The sequence below is a fragment of the Megalops cyprinoides genome, chromosome 2, assembly GCF_013368585.1.
Source record: "Megalops cyprinoides isolate fMegCyp1 chromosome 2, fMegCyp1.pri, whole genome shotgun sequence".
NCBI classification, from domain to species: domain Eukaryota; kingdom Metazoa; phylum Chordata; class Actinopteri; order Elopiformes; family Megalopidae; genus Megalops; species Megalops cyprinoides.
The window spans coordinates 65,014,974-65,035,941 of NC_050584.1; the positions used below are offsets into that span (position 1 = coordinate 65,014,974).

General features: G+C 47.1%; 2 protein-coding genes across 2 annotated transcripts; one reads left to right on the forward strand and one right to left on the reverse strand.

Annotated features, from left to right (window-relative positions):
• The first annotated feature begins 2,545 nt into the window (after nt 1–2,545).
• LOC118772811 (E3 ubiquitin-protein ligase MSL2-like) lies at nt 2,546–7,722 on the forward strand. Its single transcript, XM_036521433.1, has 3 exons — nt 2,546–4,007; nt 5,910–6,271; nt 6,422–7,722. Exons 1-3 carry the CDS (start codon nt 3,695–3,697, stop codon nt 7,670–7,672), a joined length of 1,926 nt encoding a protein of 641 aa, XP_036377326.1. The 5' UTR covers nt 2,546–3,694; the 3' UTR covers nt 7,673–7,722.
• A 7,417-nt stretch (nt 7,723–15,139) lies between these two features.
• Nucleotides 15,140–19,137, reverse strand: LOC118773451 (tumor necrosis factor ligand superfamily member 10-like). The gene is made up of 5 exons (XM_036522386.1): nt 19,003–19,137; nt 17,760–17,906; nt 17,426–17,471; nt 17,197–17,316; nt 15,140–16,205 (listed from the first exon to the last, which is right to left on the reverse strand). Exons 1-5 carry the CDS (start codon nt 19,114–19,116, stop codon nt 15,754–15,756), a joined length of 879 nt encoding a protein of 292 aa, XP_036378279.1. The 5' UTR covers nt 19,117–19,137; the 3' UTR covers nt 15,140–15,753.
• Nucleotides 19,138–20,968: the final 1,831 nt, after the last annotated feature.

Sequence of the window (20,968 nt, forward strand, 5' to 3'; positions counted from 1 at the left end):
GGCTACAGTGCATTGCTTTACAGGGAGTTGAGGGCTACAGTTCACTGTTTAACAGGAGGTGGGTAGAGCTGTTTTACTGACACTGTGAATACGAATCAGTCCCACAGGACGCATCAGTATGAGCACTTACCACCCTGCTTACTGAGTTTACAAACTCCTCCGAAACAGGGTAGAAGACCGAGCGTGATTCTGACTGCACCCTGAAGATCTCATCAGGAAAATGCCAGTGTATCCTGAAACACACTCCACGCTCTAATGAATGTGGGCACCACCCAAATCGTTGAGGCACATGACCAGTGCCCCCAGCATCACCATCTGGTCTGTGATCTGCACAGGGGGAGGAAACTCAAGCCTGTGGCTCCAAACTGGGCTGCAGCTCCTCATTTAAAAAAACTGCTTTACTGCATTGTGACCTCAGTCAGATCCTGTCACATGAAGAGACCAATCGCCCTTCTAACTGCCATTTCTAACAGAGCGTGCGAATTATAATGTCTCTGCTTGTTCGCTGCCCAAGCAGGGAGCTCAGACGATGCCCTGGTGCATTATGGGGCAGCACGTAAAATGTAGGTCACAATGTGACACCACTAGGGAAAAAAAGAATGAGGGTTTTAAAAAAAAAAAAAAACTGTCAAATGGTTCTAATCACTCTGATTAATCGTTTGATGTGTAGTGGTTAGGAGCAGGGCTTGTAACCAAAAGGTTGCTGATTTTATTGGGGAAATTCTGCTATATCCTTGGGCAAGGTACTGTACTTAATCCACAATTCCCTCAGTAAATATCCAGATGTATAAATGGATAAAACTGTATGTATCTCTGGATAAGAGGGTCTGCTAAAGAACAAAAGTTTTTAAGAAACATCTCAAGACACAGCTCTTCCGCACTCACCTGAATCACTACCACCTAAAGCAAAAAAAAAAAAAAACAACTTCAAATTTAACAGTTAAATGTGCTTGTGTCTCTACCAGCTAGCTTGTACCTTGTCTGGCCAACTAGTGAAACTTTGCCGTGCAGCACCTCTAACATTGTGGCTCCTTGTATGGCTTTTGCTTGTGTTGTTCTCTGCCTCACTTGTAAGTCGCTTTGGATAAAAGCGTCTGCCAAATGAACAGATATAAATATAAATGTTTTCCCACTCCCCTATCACCTGTGCGTGACTAATATATGATAATGACGCGGTACTACACAGGAGTGCTTAACATAACAGCCCAGCTGGACTGATGTTGGACCGCGTTGGAAACTCTGAGATGTTTCTTCATATATGTCCTTTAAAATCAAGAATATGATGGTACATCAACTCGTGCGGTGCTTTTGTTTCATCATCATTCAGACAAATACGACTGGATATGACATACAGTACCGACACCGTCTATGAGAACTTTTTTTTTATATCTGAGTACGTAACTTTACACCACGCCGGTGTGTCTGCTACACAGACTTTGAACAGACGCAAGGTCCTGCTATTGCCACTATGTCTGTGATACTGTAGCCAACGAACAGTTTGTGTCAGTTGTTGAAATCCATCTTTTGGAAGGCCAGTCATCGCCTACATACTGTATATTGCCTATAAAACAAATTTCATGTTCAAGCTTTGCAGGAAGAGCGGCAGACGTGCAGTCAGAAAGGACTGTGAACTGTGAGTGCTAAATCAGTCGCTAGACGGAATCGTTTTGGGTGGAGGTTTTTGGGCTGTGTGAATGCCACTTCAACACTAGCATCGGTGTGTTTTGGGAGCTGAACACTCAGCATCAGCTTCGTGCTGTCGAATCAGAGGAAACCTGTGTGTTTTGGTTCTGCGTGAGTGGTCACTTCCACCAACACCCACAACACGCCCACTTTTATAATGCACTGAATCGTTAAATTGTCGTAAACGTAATGTTGTGTCGCAGGCATAGTTTTGGGGAAAAGGTGCCAAAAATTATCTTGCTGACTAGCAAGATAGTTGACTTGATACTTAGTTGTAATGTCACATTTGAAACACCTACACCTACAAGTATTCTAATTTTGCGACAGCTGCAGATCCGAGAATGTGTAGCTACCTACCGTTAGCTACTTGTAAAGCAAGCTATAGCTGCAAAGCCACCCATGTAGCATTACGAGTTCAGCAAGATCAGTATGAGAATTTACAAATGACTTGTAACGTATTTAGGTAGATCACCCAAATTTGTGCAAGCTATGGGTAGGTATAGCCAGTTAACGGTGTGTCAAATTAGCTAAATATTCAGCTAGCAACAACAACTAAGTTAGCTATCTTACACATTTAAGTTAAGGTGCACTGCACCAGCTTTTGCATTCGCAACCCTCACGCTGCGTGGAGATTGCTGGCTAGACTTCAAAATAATAAACAATGTACCCAGACACATCTCCCATGTCATCCAAAAAGATGGCTAGCTAGCTACCGTTACTCGGTCCCTTCCCCTACTATATTGTATACACTGGGAGTAAGAAAACCTTATGCAATCAAAGGACCCAAAGTCTCGCGGGGCTTTTGATGTGTATTCTCGCGAGAAGTGAACCGCAGCGCCCCCCTCCTCATTCTTATGCGGAGAGAAAAAAGGAGGGGAGAAGCCTCCATAGCAAAGCTATAGCTGAATTATAAATAATTATTAATATCGCACCAAAATAATTTTTAAAAAATTTTACTAAAACGGACGCTCGTTGGAATCGACTTCGAGGACCGAAGCGACGTCGCCCTATCCTGCTGGCTACTCGACACCTATCGGATAGGAGGAGAAATGGAGGGATAATTCCAAAGAAAAGAAAAAAAGCGGCCTATTTTTGTTTCTGAAATCCTGGAGCCGCCGCTGCAGACTCGCGGTCGCGGTAAACGTCCAGCAACGTTTGCTTTATTAATCAGTCAACCGATTCAGAAAGCCTTTGCTTCGATTTCCTGTTTTGTGTGCGCTCAGTCAGTAAGCTAGCTAGCTAGCGAGCTACTGAGAGCAAATAGGAGGAGATTGTGTGGAGCGGCCTGTTTTGTTTTTGCAACGACACCGCCATGAGAAACGGCGGACAATAAACATTTTTTTGCGCTCGCTTATTATTTTTTTGCGAAGCCCCTTAATGCTTTGGATCGGAGCAGTGTCCGGGGGAGGAAGAACTGTTATTGCTCCTGAAACAAATCTTGAATACAAAGAGGAGCGAGAAAAGGAGAAGGACTGGGATCTAAGGGCTTGGTTTGAATTCTGGTACAACCAGCTAGATAGTAATTGGAAGCCAGCTTCAGCCCGACAGTGATAGAGCGCCACCAGCGTTTGTTGTTGAATAATAGCTCAAAATAGGAGCAACTGGCGCGGCTGATATGGAAGACAAGTGAGCTATTTTGAGGGGGAAAAATCATTTTTGGATATAGCTTTGCTCGTTTTGTTTGTTTATTGTCATAATTGAAATCGGAATCAAGTTACGGACGTTTATTCGACGATGATGACGACGATTTGGGCATATTTCGTACCATGGAAGAGGGGAAAGCGTTAGCTCAGCTAATGATGATACACTGTTTTGCCCTTTGCTCCTAAATACAGACTGCTTATGTGTGTGTATTGACAGCCGGAGTTCAGGTGTCTGGCTGCTTTGTCCCTTAAAGTGGGGGATACAGCAACGAAACGTCTAGCTTTAGATAGCTAGCTTTTTTTTACATCTCCAGAACTGACGCTGTCGCGCTTAAATTTTGTACATCCATGCTCGCTGCAAGAGCCGCATGCCCCTCGCCCCTCTCGGAGACCAGGGTCAACGGAGTACCGAACCAGCTCCACCGCGCCGTCGCCGCTTGGTTGCATTAAGGGAAGCGTCTCCCGGTTTCGAGCGGCGGATCGGTGGCGTGCCGTGCAATTTCTCCAGAACTGGACCTATCCGGCGCGAAGCTGCTGAGATGAACCCGGTGAATGCCACCGCTCTCTACGTGTCAGCGTGTCGATCGGTGCTGCAGTGTGATGCCCGGGACCCACAGTCCTTTGCCGAGCTCTATAAGCTATTGCCCTTCTTCAGGCAGTCCCTTTCATGTCTCGTTTGTGGTGAGAGTTTTTTCCCCTTCAAATATCGTGTCCTGGTGGTTCTGTGTGCCGTTTCTTACGTCCTCGAGTTTCTTGCTGTGATTTGCTGGCTGGGTTAAGAATGCGATTGCATGCAAATTCGTCTGTGTTGGGGAAAACAGATCAAAACAAAGCAAAGTATGGGTGGGTTTGAAGTGTCATCAATAATGTCGCCACTCTCATTTGGAAAAAGATAACAGAAAATTAAAAACCGATGGTCCGAAACAGCTACGGAGCTGGTTAGCCATCTATCTGAGGAGCTGTAGCGCATCATTTTGTTCAGATAACATTACTTGGGCAGCTGCTGACAGTAATCTGTGTTACATTCTGCCCATGCCCAACATAATTAAGATTTCCTGCCCGGGTATGAAGTTTTGTAAATTTTACTGTGAATGATTTCAGCGAGTTAAATAACGCAGTCGATTACGACGTGATATCGCCCTGACCATTAAAATATTGATAGGGGTTTTTATTGCATCGTACATTCATGAGTGGATGCATGTGGCTGGTTAGCTAGCATGTGTACTGTTGGTGTTCGTGAAACCTTACAGACTGCCTTTTGTTAAAGTTTAGCTAACTAACAAGCTCGGTCAGTAGGTATATTGATGTTAGCCACTTCCATTGCCGTACTAGCTGCATGCATTGTGTTTGAATTCTCCACGAACAGCGTTTGCATCCTGTGTTTTTCGCGCGGATGAGGTTGCTTTTGAGTGTGTAGTTTGTCCTTACAGTGTAGCGTGAATGCGCGCGGTTGCTTCCCTACGTGTGTGTGTATGCATGTCTGTGTGTCGGTGTGTGGTTTTTATACTGTAAACGTCACGAGCCAGCTGCCAATTTTGTCTCGAGAAAAAGGGTTGTGCAGGGAGGAGGAGACGGGCACGTGATTGTACGAATCCCATGCCTCAGAATTCTGTTTATCTCGTGGCGTTAAGGGGTCTTTAAAATTTGATTTGAACTCTTCCCCCGATGGCTACTGGCTTGGACAGATGCATTCACTGTAGAATATTATAAAGGATTTTGATGTCAGCAGGGACAGATGTAGCTCGAAGGGGCTAGAGCGGTCTTAATAACATTGGTTGCTAGCTGTGCATCGTCGATAGCTATCTATAGCAAAGAAAGTTACTGTAACTGGTTTTTGCTTGTTATTCTGTGCTGTTTGGTATTATGCGGTGCTGACTGACTGTACTTAAATATACATGTTGTGTGAATGTGTTTGCCGTGTACATTCATAGCTGGCGTGCAGGAGTTTTTATAAACACATTTAAGTCACGTACAGATGGTTTCGAATATTTTCAATACTGTTGGAATTGAGTTAAGCATAGATTTACACGGCCGTCTGATAGAATGCCACCAATTCATGAGCGATAGCTGCGGACGCCTCGGGGGCTGTGCGAAAGCGGGTTTTTTTAGGTCAGGATCTCCAAGGAAACCCGAGTCACGGGACCGCGCTCTCCCGGCTGTAGCGACCGGCGTTGCTAAGGAAGCCTGACAGCAGCCGCGGGCGCAGCGGCGCTTCGCTGGGCGTTAGCTCCGCTTTTCTCTGGTCGTGTGAGCCATATGGATTACATTAATAAAGATACACATGTTAGTCGGACGCGTAAGATTCTTGACTGTCTGGGTAGAAATTATTTGTTCTGTAAGCCTCTCTTCGGGTTTAAGGTAAGCTAATTATGTCGATGTCCCTCCGGTGTGTGTAGCGAGTGAAGAGTCTGCATTATTCAGCATCTCTAGATTAAAAATGCACCCACTACGCTCATTAACGCATCACCCATGTTGTTCAGAATTCTATTTTTACATCGCCAGTGCAAATTATTAATAGAAGCTTTGGCAGAATGACATTTGACTCTTGTTTTTTTTTTTTTTTTTTTTGGCTGCTATTTGTAGGCAATCTGCTGCAGGACCCAATCGCTCCCACCAACTCCTCTTGTCAGCACTATGTTTGTAAAGCCTGCAAGGGAAAGAAGATGATGATGAAGCCGTCGTGCAGCTGGTGTAAGGACTACGAGCAGTTTGCGGAGAACAGGCAGCTGTGCATTCTGGTGGAGTGCTACCGGAAGCTGTGCGAGTACATCTCCGAGTCCCCGCTGGCCCAGCACATCGCCAGCGCCGTCGGCGGCTCCCCCGACGTTCTGGCGATGCTCAAAGAGGGCTTGTCTTTGACTGAGGGGGGCGCCGAGGAGTCCCACGTCTCCCTGTCGCTTAATCTTTCACATTCCCCTGCGCCCTCCACGTCAGAGGAACCTAGCGTCGCCCCCCTGGAGGTGGCCCCCCTGGAGGCCCCTCCCTTGGAGGCTCCACCCCTAGATGCCCCCCCTCTAGAAGCTGCCCCCCTGGAAGCCCCTCCCTTGGAAGCCCCCCCTCTGGAGGCCCCTCCCTTGGAAGCCCCTCCCCTGGAGGCCCCCCCTCTGGAGGCGCCCCCGGAGCTGCCTGATGCCCCCCTCACCCCGCCAGGCATCAACGGCCTGCACGACTGTAATGGGCTAACCACGGTGGAGGAGCTGACCGCCAGCCTGCCGTCGCCGGGGGCGGGGTCGGTGGCCATCGACGTGTGCGGGGGGGCGGAGGGGCTAAAGGCGGAGGGCTTTGCGGGCGCCATGCCCGTGTGTGAGGCGGTGGCGGCGGGCGACCTTTGCCCGGACGGCATCCACATATGCAGCTTCGGCGAGGACATGAAGCACAGCGCCGACCCCTTGCTGCTGAGCGTGGAGGAGGTGCTGCGGACCCTCGAACCCGACCCCGACCCCGACCCCGCCCCCAAGGACCGGCCCGACGGCCTCCCGCCCGCCTTGCAGACGTCGGGGGCCCTGAATGGGCCCTACCCCGAGCCCCGCGGACAGCCCTCCCTGCCCCTGGCCTCTGGGGCGTTTTCCCCCTGCCCTCCCCCACGGCCCCCCTGCGCCGCCGCGGCCACGCCCAGGGCGGTGCGGCCCAACAGGAAGCGCTCGCGGTCGGAGAGCGACAGCGAGAAGATCCAGCCCCTGCCCATTGCCTGCATCATCCAGGGCCCGCCCGTCGCCGCGGCACCCGTGGCGGTCCAGCAGGAGCCTGCGGCGCCGCCGCAGCCCGCGGCAACCGTCCCCAACGGGGGGCCCCCCAAGGTCGGCAAAACCCTGCTGGTGTCCAGCAAGAGCATTAAGAAGGCCCCCGACCACGGGGCCAAGAAGGCCTACAGCAAGGCCAAGCCGGGGGCCCCCAAGACCAAGGACAGGACGAAAGAGCGGACCCCCAACAACAGCCTGACGCCGGGCAGCCCCACGAAAGTGGTGTACAAGAAGCCGCAGGAGAAGAAGGGCTGCAAGTGCGGGCGGGCCACCCAAAACCCAAGTGTTCTTACGTGCCGAGGCCAGCGGTGCCCGTGCTACTCCAACCGCAAGGCCTGCCTGGACTGCATCTGCCGGGGCTGCCAGAACTCCTACATGGCCAACGGCGAGAAGAAGCTGGAGGCCTTCGCCGTGCCCGAGAAGGCCCTGGAGCAGACGCGGCTCACCCTTGGCATCAACGTCACCAGCATCGCTGTGCGGAGCGCCGGCACCAGCGCCGGGGTCCTCAACGTCACGGCGGCCTCCCCCGTCGCCTCCTTCCTCGCCGCCAGCCCCCACGACGACAAGAGCTTCGACGACACCCTCGACATGAGGTTCGACTGCTGAGCTCCGTGGAACGCGCTGTCCCCTCCCCTTTTCCCGCCACCTACCTAAACGTTTTTTTTTTTTTTTTTTTTTTTAATTTTATTTTTTGTGAGGCGGGAATGGGAGAGGGAGGGGGCGGGGCCAAGCAGGAGGAGGAGGAGTCTACAATATGGCAGCTACTGTGGTTCTGTTTCAGTTAAGATTAGTAGTAAATAAGTAAATTGCCAAAGCTCTTGCCTATGAATCACTTGTATGGTGCATTTTGTCTTACACACTGCTGAGGGTTTGAAAAGGGGAGGGGGGGATGTTGCTGTAAGTTAAGTTTTTGTTTTGTTTTTTTTTTATTATTATTACAAGTGATTTATACTTCACGATCTTTGGCAAGAGAAACTTGACCTCGTTATTGTGGGTCATGCAATGTGCAGAATCGAATGAACGGTTCAGGTTACACACACAAAAAGAGACAAGACATGTTCGAGAAATGGTACCTGCAATGTCAGTAGAGACTGGTTGTATTTATAATCTTTTTTTGTACACAGACTTATCAAATTCCATTTAAAGATACATTTTATGATATATTTTATAAGTTACATTAACAACATTTGCAGTATTTATTGGATGTCATCTAACATAGAGTACTGTCAGTGTAGGACGTCACCAGGATACCATTTCTACAGATGCAACGAGAAGAGATGCAGTACCTACGGTTTCTGTCTAAATTATGTTGCTGTCCTGTTTGTGCTAGTTTCTGCTGTCTCAGAAAAAAATAATGTATTTTTTTCCCTTGGGGCATTTAAAAACCTGTAATATAAATGTAACATATTTCCACAAAAATGAAAACGAAAATCTTGCTACCATTGTTGATTTTATTCTTCTTTTGTTACCCGTTTTGTCCTCCTGAGTGGAGCAGATGTGTTTTATGTACTAGAAAGCACACAGCAGTTGGGGGGGCCTCCCCAAAGCACTATCCAGTCAGAGCCACTCTGATATGCCAGCCCATAATGCACAGAAATAGTCTGCCGCGTAATTAGGAAGGTGTTCATTGGCCTTATCTGCTCTTCGTTTTGGCAAGGACTCGGGGATTAAGCACTTAACGTGATTAATAGGCCATATAACAACTGAACCGACTTGGTAACCACGGCAACATCACCGCAGACCATTAAACTGACCCCCTCCATGGCTGTGTGTGTGTGCGTGTGTGCGCGCGTGTGTTTGTGTTCAAACAGCACAGTGAAACTAAAGGTTTCCCATGTGTCTCTGTCTCATACTCTTCACATGGAGTAAAAATTATTAATGCACGTGATTCAGCAGAAACCGAGCTGGACTGAAATCGCCGGGGTATCGGCGTCTCGATGCGTACGGACGCGGGGAAGCGTTCCTCGACAGTGTCTGACAGATAAGGTCCTACGAATGGGTCCTTACAAAGGAGCAGATTACACATTATTAATAACCTTTTTAAGATTTTATTATCAAATTTTAATAGTTCCAATCCTGTATCCGTTGTTACCGGTCCCCAGGGCCAGAATGGGGATACTGTATTTAAGCAAATTTGGGACGCGTTTTTGTAGTCAGTAACGGATGTAACGTTCACCCGTTTGATTAGGCACACAGCATGCGCTCACGACAGGAAGGCAGCCCGTGTACAGAAATAAATGAACGTTGCGATCGTTAGTTTCAGCCGAGGCGTCTTCTCGGACCGCGACGACAGCCGGACCTGGGCTGGCCATGACTGCCCAGCTCCGAGCTTGGTCTCCTGTGTCCGGCGCTGTCGCGGTCACATGGAAAGACTCCACTGGTAGCATTTCCAATGAATGTGGTTACGTTTTTTGAAGCCATAGGAAAGAAAAATAATTGTCCAGGCTACGTTTTTGATCTTTTTTGATATGTAAGGAGTTTTGTGGTGAGCAAAAAAACGGAATTTTGATATGAAGAAAACGGTGAAAAATACCATGTAGCTTTCTTTTGTACTGAAAGCACCTTTTACGTTCTACCCCACAAATACCTCAGTGACTTTTAATTTGTAAACATGTTTTTATTATTATTATTATTATTATTATTGAATGTTTTTCATTTGTATTGTGGTTCCTGTATGTTGACCAAAAAGAAACTTTAAGAAAAAAATCCAAAACAAATCCAAATGGCTAACACGGATTTGGTGACTAAAAAGGCTCTTGTGTACTGCCTCACTGTGCTATTATTAGAAAATTGGTATGGCTGTGACGGAGAGTCAGCGGCGGTAAACATTTCACCCGTTACAGCGTTGCACCAAAATGCTGGGGACGCTGTTACTAGGGCTCTGGTTAACTGACAGAATATCTGAACAGTTCCATACAGTGTAGTCCAGGTAACACAGTAGTGAGTGGCACTAGAAAACAGGACGATTTTGTTTTCATCTTTTTTTAGGGGGGCGGGGGGTCTGGGCGGGCACTGAGGTTGTGAGACCTGATTTAAAGTTTTGATGTTGACAGTTGAAGTTATTGAAGAATAAGCTCCCTGTTCTTGCTGGTATATTCACTGCCACGATTTCAAACATGTAATGCAATGATCAATAAATGATAGTTTTCTATTGCTATGTTGTAACTGTATGAAGCAGCGGGTTCCGTCTTTGTCCGGATGAGGTGAGTGCGTGATGATAATATGTCTGAACATTATATCTACACTTTATTCTACAAAAGCCCACATTATTTATCAAACTGTTGGCGCCATTTCCAAGATCCAAATTCAAGCAATAATGTATGCACACCAGCAGCGTGGCACTCATGATTGCTCTAAATGATAACAGTATTGCTACAGCCGGGACGGATTGTCAGATCAATGCGTGTCTCTGGTATTGTTGGTGGCACAAGTGTTGTGATTGGTTGGCTGACGATGAACATACTTGAAGGGGCGTGGTTTAAACTTCATGAAGGGCTCATCATCAACCAGCAAATCAGAACACGTGTGGATTCAGCAGTGGCAGAGACAGACTCTTCGATGTTTGCGCGCCGAGCCGATCATCTGGTCCTTATAACCTGTGCTGTTGTCCATATCGCGGCCAAGGCAGCACGTCATATTTCCCGCAGAAATTTCCAGTGCTGATGCAGGGTCACCTCTGCTGTTCAACTCACATTGGTTAAGGTTAGAGTTGTGGTTGGGGAGGCTGGTCCTGGATCAGGCAACGTGTACCTTCAAAAACAGCTGAGACGGTGCTTTCAACGTGAAGCCCATCGTCATCGTGCTGATTGGTGAATATATGAAACGTCTCTGGCTGCGCATGCTAACTAATGCCCACAGAAGAACCACGGTTTATACTTTACAGCAGGAAGTGACGTGAGGGAGACCACGATGAATAAAGGAATTTTATGAATGTCTTATTTTCAGTGGTGATATTTTGTCAGCACTGTTCATGCATGGCAGCTATATTTTAAACGCACCAGTGATGTGTGTTATATCCACGTCATTTGTTTGAAGCAATGTTCCAACGGCATTGGGATTTATTACGTCATGAATTCATTTCTGGCCGGGATGACTGATGAACCGCTTTAAAGACTGCTAGTGTGAGGACTGCGTAGACCAGCGAAATGCTCTTTATCACATAGAAGCCGATCTGCTTTTTCTTCCACGCACCCCAACACCCACGTTTACCTGTTCACGTTATTCTCATCCGTAACCCCTCCTGTGTCGTTACATAGGCTACAGTTTTCCGTTAACTTTCCTTTGTCTCCCATAATTTTTGGTCAAGGAGAATGTCCGCGATGCCTTGAATTGTGTTAATACATCTTACGCCCAGGTATATTACCCAATAAAACGTCGTTACTAGAACGTTTGGGAAATTAACTGCAACACTGTGTGACAGATATGTTGAAATTGCAATGTTTTATCGACGTGTGGCAAATAGTTATATAATAGGATAAATTGTTTATGGTGAGAGCATTTGGCGAATGTTGTAGTCAGTTGCAGTCAAACGCCACAAGAGGGTAGACGAGATTTAACGGTGGTAGAAAGCGGACTACGTACAAACACAGCTCATTCACGCTCCGAAGCTTTCAATAATAATATTTGTAATGAAAATGAAAGTGACTTCAGGTTATGAAGTAGCCGAACCAAACAACCGGTACTTACTTACAATTTCCCTGCTGCAACATGTAGGCTACATTTCGACATTAAAATTTGAACGGTAAACGAAATGAAGGAGTTAAAGCGGGTTAAAGCGGGCCCTTTTGTCTCCGGTTTTGCCGTTCTCGCATAGCTTTAACGCATTTGTCGCACAAATTTCTGCGAAGCTTCGTGCGCTACGGTCAAAGACGCATCTCAACAATAAAACAATGATAAACCTTACGGACGGAGTCCGTATCGCCATCAGTCCGAAAGCCCTACAATGACAACAAAGGTGAAAATATATTCCAAATCAACAGAGATTTCTTTGGTAACGTGACGTGCATTCCACCGGATTATTACGTAGGATTCTGTATTGTACAGTCATTTTGATGACACAACAACCCGTAGGCTATTTACCAGAGTAGGCTGCGTGATGCTGGCTGCGAGTTATAAACCAGGACAAAGAAGGCATACGAATCGGTTAATGTCCTTCGCTTACCCTGACTGACCGGGGGAGTGGCTCCTTTTAGGGTAAAAACAGTGTCTTTCTTTTACCGATAGACGGCGTAAATGCATTTTAAACGAATTTACCTCTGTTCTGTTCTTATCAGGATAGCAACATGATGTGTACTGTGTAGTATGTGCCTATGTGAAAATTTGAAATTGCCAGACAGTTACTGTGACGCAAATTTAGCAAACAACAGTAAACCTTCCCTGGATGGCGTGGTACTGCATTTGTGGGAAGAAACATTTGGCTATTTTAAAATATTTAATGCACGATTGCGTGTAGGCCTACAACCTTCATGTAAATTCATAGCCACTTATTATTACTTCAGCCAAACATCTTAAAACATAATGCGTCACGGTGATACAAGACAGATTAGCTCAAATGTTATTCGCAGTTCTCTGTGGTGCAAATTTCACCGCTCATTCCTGTTAAGGTACAATTCGAACTCTATCAGAGCTGTAACTCTATTGAATCTGGCTGGGAGTGCTGGAAATCAGCTGGAATGAAGGCCAGAGCACAGGGTGGGCCCCAGGGGTCGGGGCTGAGAGACCCCAGGTTCGACACTGGCTTCCCTGCAGAGCTCAAGCTCGGGAGATCCCCTGGCCCCGCCGGCGGCCTTGGACGGTCTCCCGGCTGATCAGAGATCAGTGCTGCCGAGGGGCGGAGGGAAGGAGGGAGCGGTCTGGTATGCGCAATCTGCTGACCTCAGTTCTTGCAACCCCGGTCCCCACCTCCCACCCCCGCGTGTGGTCTCACTCACAGGAACCATGTGAAACTTGGCAATGAAGCACCTCAAAGCCGCTCAACAGAAAAACACGGTCCTCGTGACCAATAAGCATTTCCTTTCACTTCATTACATTGTCATTTAGCAGACACTCCTGTCTACAGTGAATTACATTTTTTCCCTATATATTTTCATATACATGGATATTTCCTTAAGGCAATTGTGGGGCATAACTACCTTGCCCAAGGGTACAACAGCAATGCCCCAGTGGGGATTTGAACCAGCAACCTTTCAGTTACAAGCCCTGATTTGTAAATAAGATCAAGCAGCCCTATAAAAAAAGATCTTTTATCTTTCTCTCCGACCACTGGTGTCTTCATGACTCGAACCCTAGAAGGGAGGTCACATTTTTCAACAACCGCTGCACTTGCATGAATACTGTTCATAACATGACATGTCATCATTATGACCAGAGCAATGAAGGGGGAAAAAGATCCACGTGGTGATTGTGTAGCTGCTGTACAGAGAGCGGTTTGGCAGCACAGTCACCGCCACATGACTGAAGCACATGGCCCGACTGCAGAGCGAATGGAAGATGGAGGAAGAGTCTCCTAATCAGCCACGTCTCGTCTGGCAGTCTGTCCCTGTTTTTAGGAACACTTTCAGGGCTTCCATGTGGCTGAGCTGGCTACAGCGCAGAACTGGATTCAACCGTCCTTCTCTGTCTGTAGTGGTGGAGCAGAGTTGACCTGGTTGCGCTGTAGTGAGGCAGGTCACAGCAGCCTGGGTTCCCTGAATGCCGTGTTCTTGCAGAGACCCGACGGGCACCTGTAAGCTTCCAACGGCATCAGGAAGACGCGCCTATCATCCAATCAGCTTCCACTCTCCTGGTGCACTGTGGGTAGTGTGGAAAAACAGCCCCTGTTGGTGAGCAAGCGGATCAGAGAACTGCATTTCCAAATAAGTTCCAAATAAAGGAATTCCAATTCCAAATAACGGATGAAAAAGGTAGAAAAAAACAATACCACAGCCAAGCTGAAATTAATTACAAATACTTCTGACAGAGCTGATGGAATTATTCTTTATTGTGAAATACATATGCACAAATAGACACACACGCACACACACATACACGCAAAGAAACACACTCAATTTTAGATGTGGTATAGTACAATATCCAAAGTGATTTCGATAAGATAATGTACATAGCACTTATGTGGCAGTCACTTGTTTGTCTCTCTGAGACATCAGTGTAATTCTATCCCTACATGAAACAGCAGCAGCACCAATTGCTTGCTATCACAAATCCCTTTAAATCCCTTCTTTCCATTTTCACACCACTCATTTGCTTTGCAGACACCACTAACCACCAGGGCAACTTATGCAGCTTACATTTACCATATCACTCACTCACACCTCAATATTTAACTGAAGCACACACAAGAGAGGTACCCCATGTGGGGATCAAACCTACAACCTCCTACTTACAAACCTAGTTGTGGTGCGAGTCGGGGGTCGAGAGGCAAAGCAGACGAACCAAAACGGTTCTAGTGGCTCAATTTCACTTAAGACAATAAAAAAATATAGGCAAAACATTTTTTTTGTGATCTACGATGTATTTACAAATAAATATACATTTGGGCTCGAGTGTGCAGCATACTGCAAGCAGGTGGTGCGTACAGCGGAGCCTCCTTTGGTTCTGCATCGCACAGAGCGAGTGTCTCTGCCATATTCCTTACCTGTCCCCACCTGTGCACAGTGCCCGAGCGCTGACATCACACTGCCTTCAGACCAGTGCCCGGATGACATTTTTATACTGGATTTTTCCATCTGTGAGAAGAATAACTATCAAAAGTACACAACAAAGGTTTGCAGGTTTACCTTGCTCAGGACTGAAGTCATTAATCTTTTTTTTTTTCCAAGGTAACGCTCAGGCACTTTTGTGTGCAGGGTAAAAAAAAAACACTTATCATCAACAAGTTTTAAAAATATATATATACACACATAGTACAAATGAGTTTTTACAATTTAATTTGTTTTATGGAACTTAGAGACTTTTATAAGATCACTCATCAAATGAGCTTAAAGGTAATACTGTCTTTGATCATCTTAAATCTAAAAACACCCTAAAACTAATTAAGAAAGAAAAACGTTCCATGAATGCATGTGCACGGTTGCCGCAAATAAAACACAGGATGTTTGACTTGGAACACACAAAGCGGGACTGCTTCCACACATTTTCTCGAAATCAGTCCCAACTGCATGGGCGGAATGCAGCCTCTGCGCTCTTTGCTGTGTCATCACATCACCTTCCTGTTGGGGGTCAACAGAACCGTCCCTCTGTCGTTCCGTTACCACGGCCCCCCACGTCCCTCTGTAAGCTCTCTCTCTAGCTCCTCCCCCATCCAACCGCCATGAGCTGGGATTGGACCTCTGGGCCTTCCACGGCCAATCAGATTCCTTCCACTGCTTCGGGTTCTGAGAAGCCCCTCCCATTACCAGCCGTGACTGGGGTGAACCAGCCTCGCTCACAACGCCTCCCCTCAAGACCGCCGGACATGAGGAAGCACAGCCACCGCGCCAACGAACAAGAAACCTCATTGGTTGATGAGGCCAACGTGACCGACGTGACCAACCAACCAGCGTCTCCCCCGGCGACACCCCGATTCAATCCCCTGTGATCAAGGCCTGTCGCGGTTCTTAACATTAAAAAAAAAAAAGAGAGAGAGAGAGAAGGGGGTGCAACCTCACAGGTCTAAAAGCGCTGACCGCCCGCGCTTCTCCTCTACCCCGCTAGCTGACCAGGAAAGCGCCGAAGAAGCTGGACTTCTCCTCCATGTCCACGGTGCTGACGTTGCTGACTGACACAAAGACCCGGTCCCCTGCGGCCAGCTGGAAGACGCCGGCCTGGTAGATGGAGTACAGGCCGTACTCGGCGCTGCGGGACCAGCAGGTGGTACGGGCGTTCTTCATCAGAAGGATGGGGACCGGGTACGACCCCACCTTCTTGTAGACGTACTGCAGCATCTGCTTGCCCGTCACCGCGCTCTCCTCCTCCTCCTCCTCTTCCTCGTCACCGAGAGGCAGGGCGTGCCTGAAGTAGGTCTGGGAGTAGATGTAGTACAGGCCGGCCTGGGGCACCACCAGATCCCCGTTGCTCATCTTGACGTTGTGCAGGAAGGCGAGGCCTTTCTCCGACTCCCACGACTGGATCTTCTGGCCCGGGACCTTCCAGCTGGATGGACCTGTGAGGTGAAAGAGGGTCAGGGGTGTTCGGGTCTGAGCGGCCTCGCCCCACAGGCCTGTGAGTTTGGCAGCGGGAGGAGGTGAATTTCAGACTTGCGGTCTGGGATTAGGCTGTCCGCACATCTGCCCTCCTCCGAGACACGATAAAATAACAGGCATTTTTTCACAGTGCGGGTCATTAAAAGAAATTAAGTTCTGTGAGAGGAAAGAGCAAATGTGGTGAACAGAGTGTTATTCAAGAGTAGGGAGGTAGCACTTTCTTTTTGAACTGAACTGACAGGTTACAGCATGGAGTTGCCACAGTATAGATCTTTTTCTGCCAGCTCACCAAAATATTATCAACAAGCTCTCCTGAACAGCTTTGAGATGATGACCCCGACAAGGTTACACCTCAGAGTCCATCTCTGTGTTCCTGGGCTTTCCGATACTCTGCCGGTGGGTCAGTACATGGCCCATTGAGGGGAATAGAAAATAGTGACTTCCTGACACTGTGGACTCAGCAATTTCAAATACGGCTATGCCCCAAACTGGCGTATGGCTGGGAGTGACCATCAGCGTTTTGTGTTGCTGATGTCACATCAAGGGCCTCTCAAGAAGGAATGTTTCGGGGTGAGGGAGTTCTTAATAAAACACCCGACTTTGGGGCATGCTCTCAAACTATGGCCTCTGGCATCATGAAACCTTCTTTGATGAGGTCTGTCTCAGCTTACATGAAACCAATGCCTCCACATACCACTTTGCATCAAGAACCGTGAGACAGTGTCCTCACGTCAAAGTCTACAAAATGCCTGGCTCAAAGAGAGCGCTCAAACCTCCTTCCCTTTGCTGAAATTCACCCCCCTAAGGTTTGGGACACCCCCCAATATGGCGGCTTGGCAGAAGCCCATCCAAAGCCAAGGTTTAAGGGTAGGGAGAGAGAATAATCTCTCCTGTTACTCAGTGGGGCTATAGCGCACTTGTGTGTGTGTTGCTAATGTGAATACACCATACCCTCTGTTGCTCTCTCCGCCCCTGAGCTGAATTTGCCGGTGACATGAGCTGCGATCTCGGGGCGTGGCGTTGGGTCCTGTTCGTCTGTCGCCACGGACGGCAGAACCCGCGACACTTCGTCTGCAAGACAGCGGTGAGATGCGGTGTTAATGGCAGGGCCAATGGGATCCCCTCTCTGTGTGTGGCGTTGGCGGTCAATCTGCAGCCCGCAATCAGACTGCCGACCTACCTTTTACCGCCGAGGAAATTTCCTTCTCATAGCAATTTGACATGGTCTGGGTGGAGAAGAAAAAGGGCATACTTTAGTTGAATCCAGTGAAGCTGGCAAGTTTCACATTTTTCAAAAGTTAAGACAAATACAACTGAGTAAAAACTTAAAATTTCCAGGCAGATCATTTTTATTAAAACTGCATTTTCTACTTGTTCGGCCATGTCCAACCTTGCCAGGTGTGCAAATTCCTCTGCTAAAGAGCTTGGAGACACTGAATTCCAGAAATAAAAGACTCCATTGTATCAACATCACTTGATTAAAACTGTTTCCTGTAAGGGAACACCGCCGATACCTTCTCAATGAGGAAATGGAGCTGCCGCGTGACCTGCCAGCAGGGGTCGTCTTTTTCCTCCTCTGCATTCAAATCTAAATGTTTAATGGTTTTTAGATTGGCACGCATCAGGCAAGAAATGCTGCTCTTGGAGAACGTTTCTCTCATCTGCAATGTGGAACAGTAAATAAGTTTGTTAGACGGATGTGGACACGGCATCCCATAAACGTAAAGTGCACATCAGACAAAGCAAGCACACATCATACACTTTGAATGCATCTTTGCATCCATGTTCAATTGAACATGTATATTTTTTCTGGATGTAACTGACCCAATTATAAAATTAGTACTAATATGTAAAGGTGGAGATAAATGTACATCACATCCTTGTTTTGGATTAACTGCGTTCTCGGTGCAGTGGCTATCCTTTACGTTCATCAAACAAGCCTTTCGTGGTCAAACACAGAACATTTTGTTCACCATTGTCTACACAATTGTGAGCACAGAAATGACTCCACAACCACCGCTACTTCCAATGCCTTCGCCTTTTCCTAGAGCTACACAAGCAGGATTCTTCGCCTGCACCTACTGTAATCCCAGATGAATTTTAGTTTCTATGTTGACAGATTTCTGGTTTCATTCGTTTTCCAAGTTGGAACAAAAACGATAATAATATGGTAAAAAAAAAATGTGGTAACATTTCGATGTTAACCTGCAATTACCCGAACTTCCCCCGGAGTGTGTGGGTCATTATAGAGAAAATAAAAGCAAAGTACCAATTATACAGAGATGAAACTGTATCAGTACTGTAAAATGCTGCCATATTTTTACTTAGAAGAATTAGCAAACTAAAGTGATCCGTTTAAAAGTAATATCTATGGAAAAAAATCAATTCGTTCCGCCTTAAATCGTATTCGTTGCTGTTGCTCAACTTGCGCTCCAGGCTCCGTTGTGCGACCCGTTGGCTAAAATCCAGTTGAACGAAAAGTTGAGGAGAACTGAGGAAGAACGGAGCGACTTGCACGAAACGTTTCTTCCCTTTCTCCGACTCGAATAGTGTTGCGTGCATTCAAACTCAGACATTACCAGTGCCATCCCTGCGAGCAAACCGCAGTAAACACTTGATAAGCTTGCTACCTCAGCCACCTGGAATTGTCTCACCCCCCATGGTTCAATCAGTTCTAGTTTTGTCCTGTCGCCTGCACATTCTTTTTCGTCCTGCATGAAGTGAACTTTTTTTCCGCGTCCGCGCTTTCCGCCTTACCGTTGTCAAAACGTTGCTGAAGTATATGAACGTGACGGCGACCGCGATGGTTTGCAGAAGGATCGCTGCGAGAAGTAGGAGCCCCAAGCACTGCAGCGAGTACGAGCCCGTCATGCTGACTGTTGCGCTCCGCACAATCCCAGACAAAGGCTGCACCGGAGCTCCTGCAAGCTGCACATATCAGAGCTGCACAAGGAGGCGGAGCTGCGAGGAAGACCAAGCGACGCTCAAGGAAACGGCGCACAAGGACAGCGCAGTCTGCAGAGAAACCGAGCCGGTTCGGCTTTCAGTCCGTTTCGATCGCGTGAGATAAGATTGCCGCTTGTTAGTGGATGATTAAACTCACAGCAGGATTCACTTCGGTTATGTAAGAAGCTTTGGCATTCAAAGGAATGGAAATCTATCTGTTGAAGTTCATGTATATACTTTGTGCAACTATGGGGTTGTGTACTAAGATAATAAGGAAAAAAAACTATTTTTCTTTTGTTTTAAACATTTGATTGTGTGTTTCAATATATTGTATATCATTTTTAATCACTTTGCTTAATAACCTTTGCTCTGAGGGAACCTGGAGTATTATTCATTAACCTATATGACTCTGCTGTGATTTGTTCATTCATTAAGATACATGCATGGCTGGAATGTGAAGCATATGCAACTTGTTTTAAAAACATGCTGTTAGCTATGAAATAAGTCAATCAACAGAACAGAGTATGTTTGCTTCTCACCATTACCAGCAGGTTAGAAGTCACTTATTGGCTTTGAGAGAGTTGGCACTAATCCATTCGTGGGAGGAAATATTGAAATGTACAGGCATCAAGCTCAGCTGTTCTAAAGTGTGATTTCCTGACAGATCACCTGGGTTGGCCAGTTAGTTCATTTTCTCTACTCATTTCATTCAAATGTCTGGATCATACTTTGGTTGTAGCCTCCTGATTTTAAAACACATTCATCACACATACACTTTTCCATCCGCATGGTAGACATTATCCAGAGTGAGTGAATGTGGCATCAGTGAGGGTCTGAACCTACAACCTGAAGGTTTCAGGTTAACTTCCCAGGCGGGCCACTGCTGCGGTATCCTTCATCAAGGTGACTGACCTGCATCGCTTCAGTGGATATCCAAAACATGGAGCGCTAATCGTAAGCAGTAATTAGCTCTGGGTAAGGGTGTCTGCCTAGTTAATGCACAGTATGTCCTACACTGCCTACACTGGCTGTTCTCAGTCACCGCAGTTTTGGAAGCTGGTTGTGCAGTTGATGGTTTTGTTGGTCTCTTCACACCGTAAGCACGCTTGTTGTAGATGTGTTCGCGTTTGTTTGCGTTTGGTCTCTTGACACTATAAGCTGGTTGTAGAGGTGTTTGTGTTTAGTTCCTTCACACTACACGGTAAGTAAGCAGTCTGAAGATGTGTTTCATTTGTTCTTTTCACACTTGGTAAATATGTGGTGTTGCAGCCGGATCTTATGAAAGCCGCACTGTAAGCCTGGGTGCGAGTGAACGCCCAAGGAGGGCCTGTTTATGAGGCCGGTGTATTTTTCCCAAACACACACTGCAGTAACACACCACACAAACCTCTGCAACAGCGTGCCAAGAAATGCCACAGAAAATTTGCTCTAATTAAGAAATGAAGGGCCGGGCTGCCCGAGTGTGGAGAGAAATCAAGAGCAAGCACCAGCCCTCCGGGAGCGGAGTTTGACATCGCCGCTCTGATGCGATTTGCAGAAGTTTTTCCTTTCCTGGTTGGCCTGATTCCGCGTTGACAGGCATTGTTTGGCCTCAGATCCTTCTCACAGAGGGCAGAAAGAAGAGCTACCTCAAAGAGAAAGGGCTAACTGAAAGCTAACGACAAGAAATGATGCACACTGTATGTCCTGATGAAAAGGAAGCCCGTTCAGAGGGGATGTGTGCCTCAGAGACAGCATCCTAGGTGTTAAATGAACTGTTAGTGCCACGAGTTTGAAC

Excerpts from the sequence above, each read along its gene's own strand:
- LOC118772811 (XM_036521433.1), top strand. The coding sequence starts at position 3,695 with ATGCCCCTCGCCCCTCTCGGAGACCAGGGTCAACGGAGTACCGAACCA. Across the intron at positions 4,008-5,909 it reads CCTTTCATGTCTCGTTTGTG|GCAATCTGCTGCAGGACCCA; the intron begins GTGAGAGTTTTT and ends TGCTATTTGTAG. Across the intron at positions 6,272-6,421 it reads CCACGTCAGAGGAACCTAGC|GCCCCCCCTCTGGAGGCGCC; the intron begins GTCGCCCCCCTG and ends CCTCCCCTGGAG.
- LOC118773451 (XM_036522386.1), bottom strand. The coding sequence starts at position 19,116 with ATGACGGGCTCGTACTCGCTGCAGTGCTTGGGGCTCCTACTTCTCGCA. Across the intron at positions 17,907-19,002 it reads TCAGCAACGTTTTGACAACG|ATGAGAGAAACGTTCTCCAA; the intron begins GTAAGGCGGAAA and ends TCCACATTGCAG. Across the intron at positions 17,317-17,425 it reads AATTTCCTCGGCGGTAAAAG|ACGAAGTGTCGCGGGTTCTG; the intron begins GTAGGTCGGCAG and ends GCTGTCTTGCAG.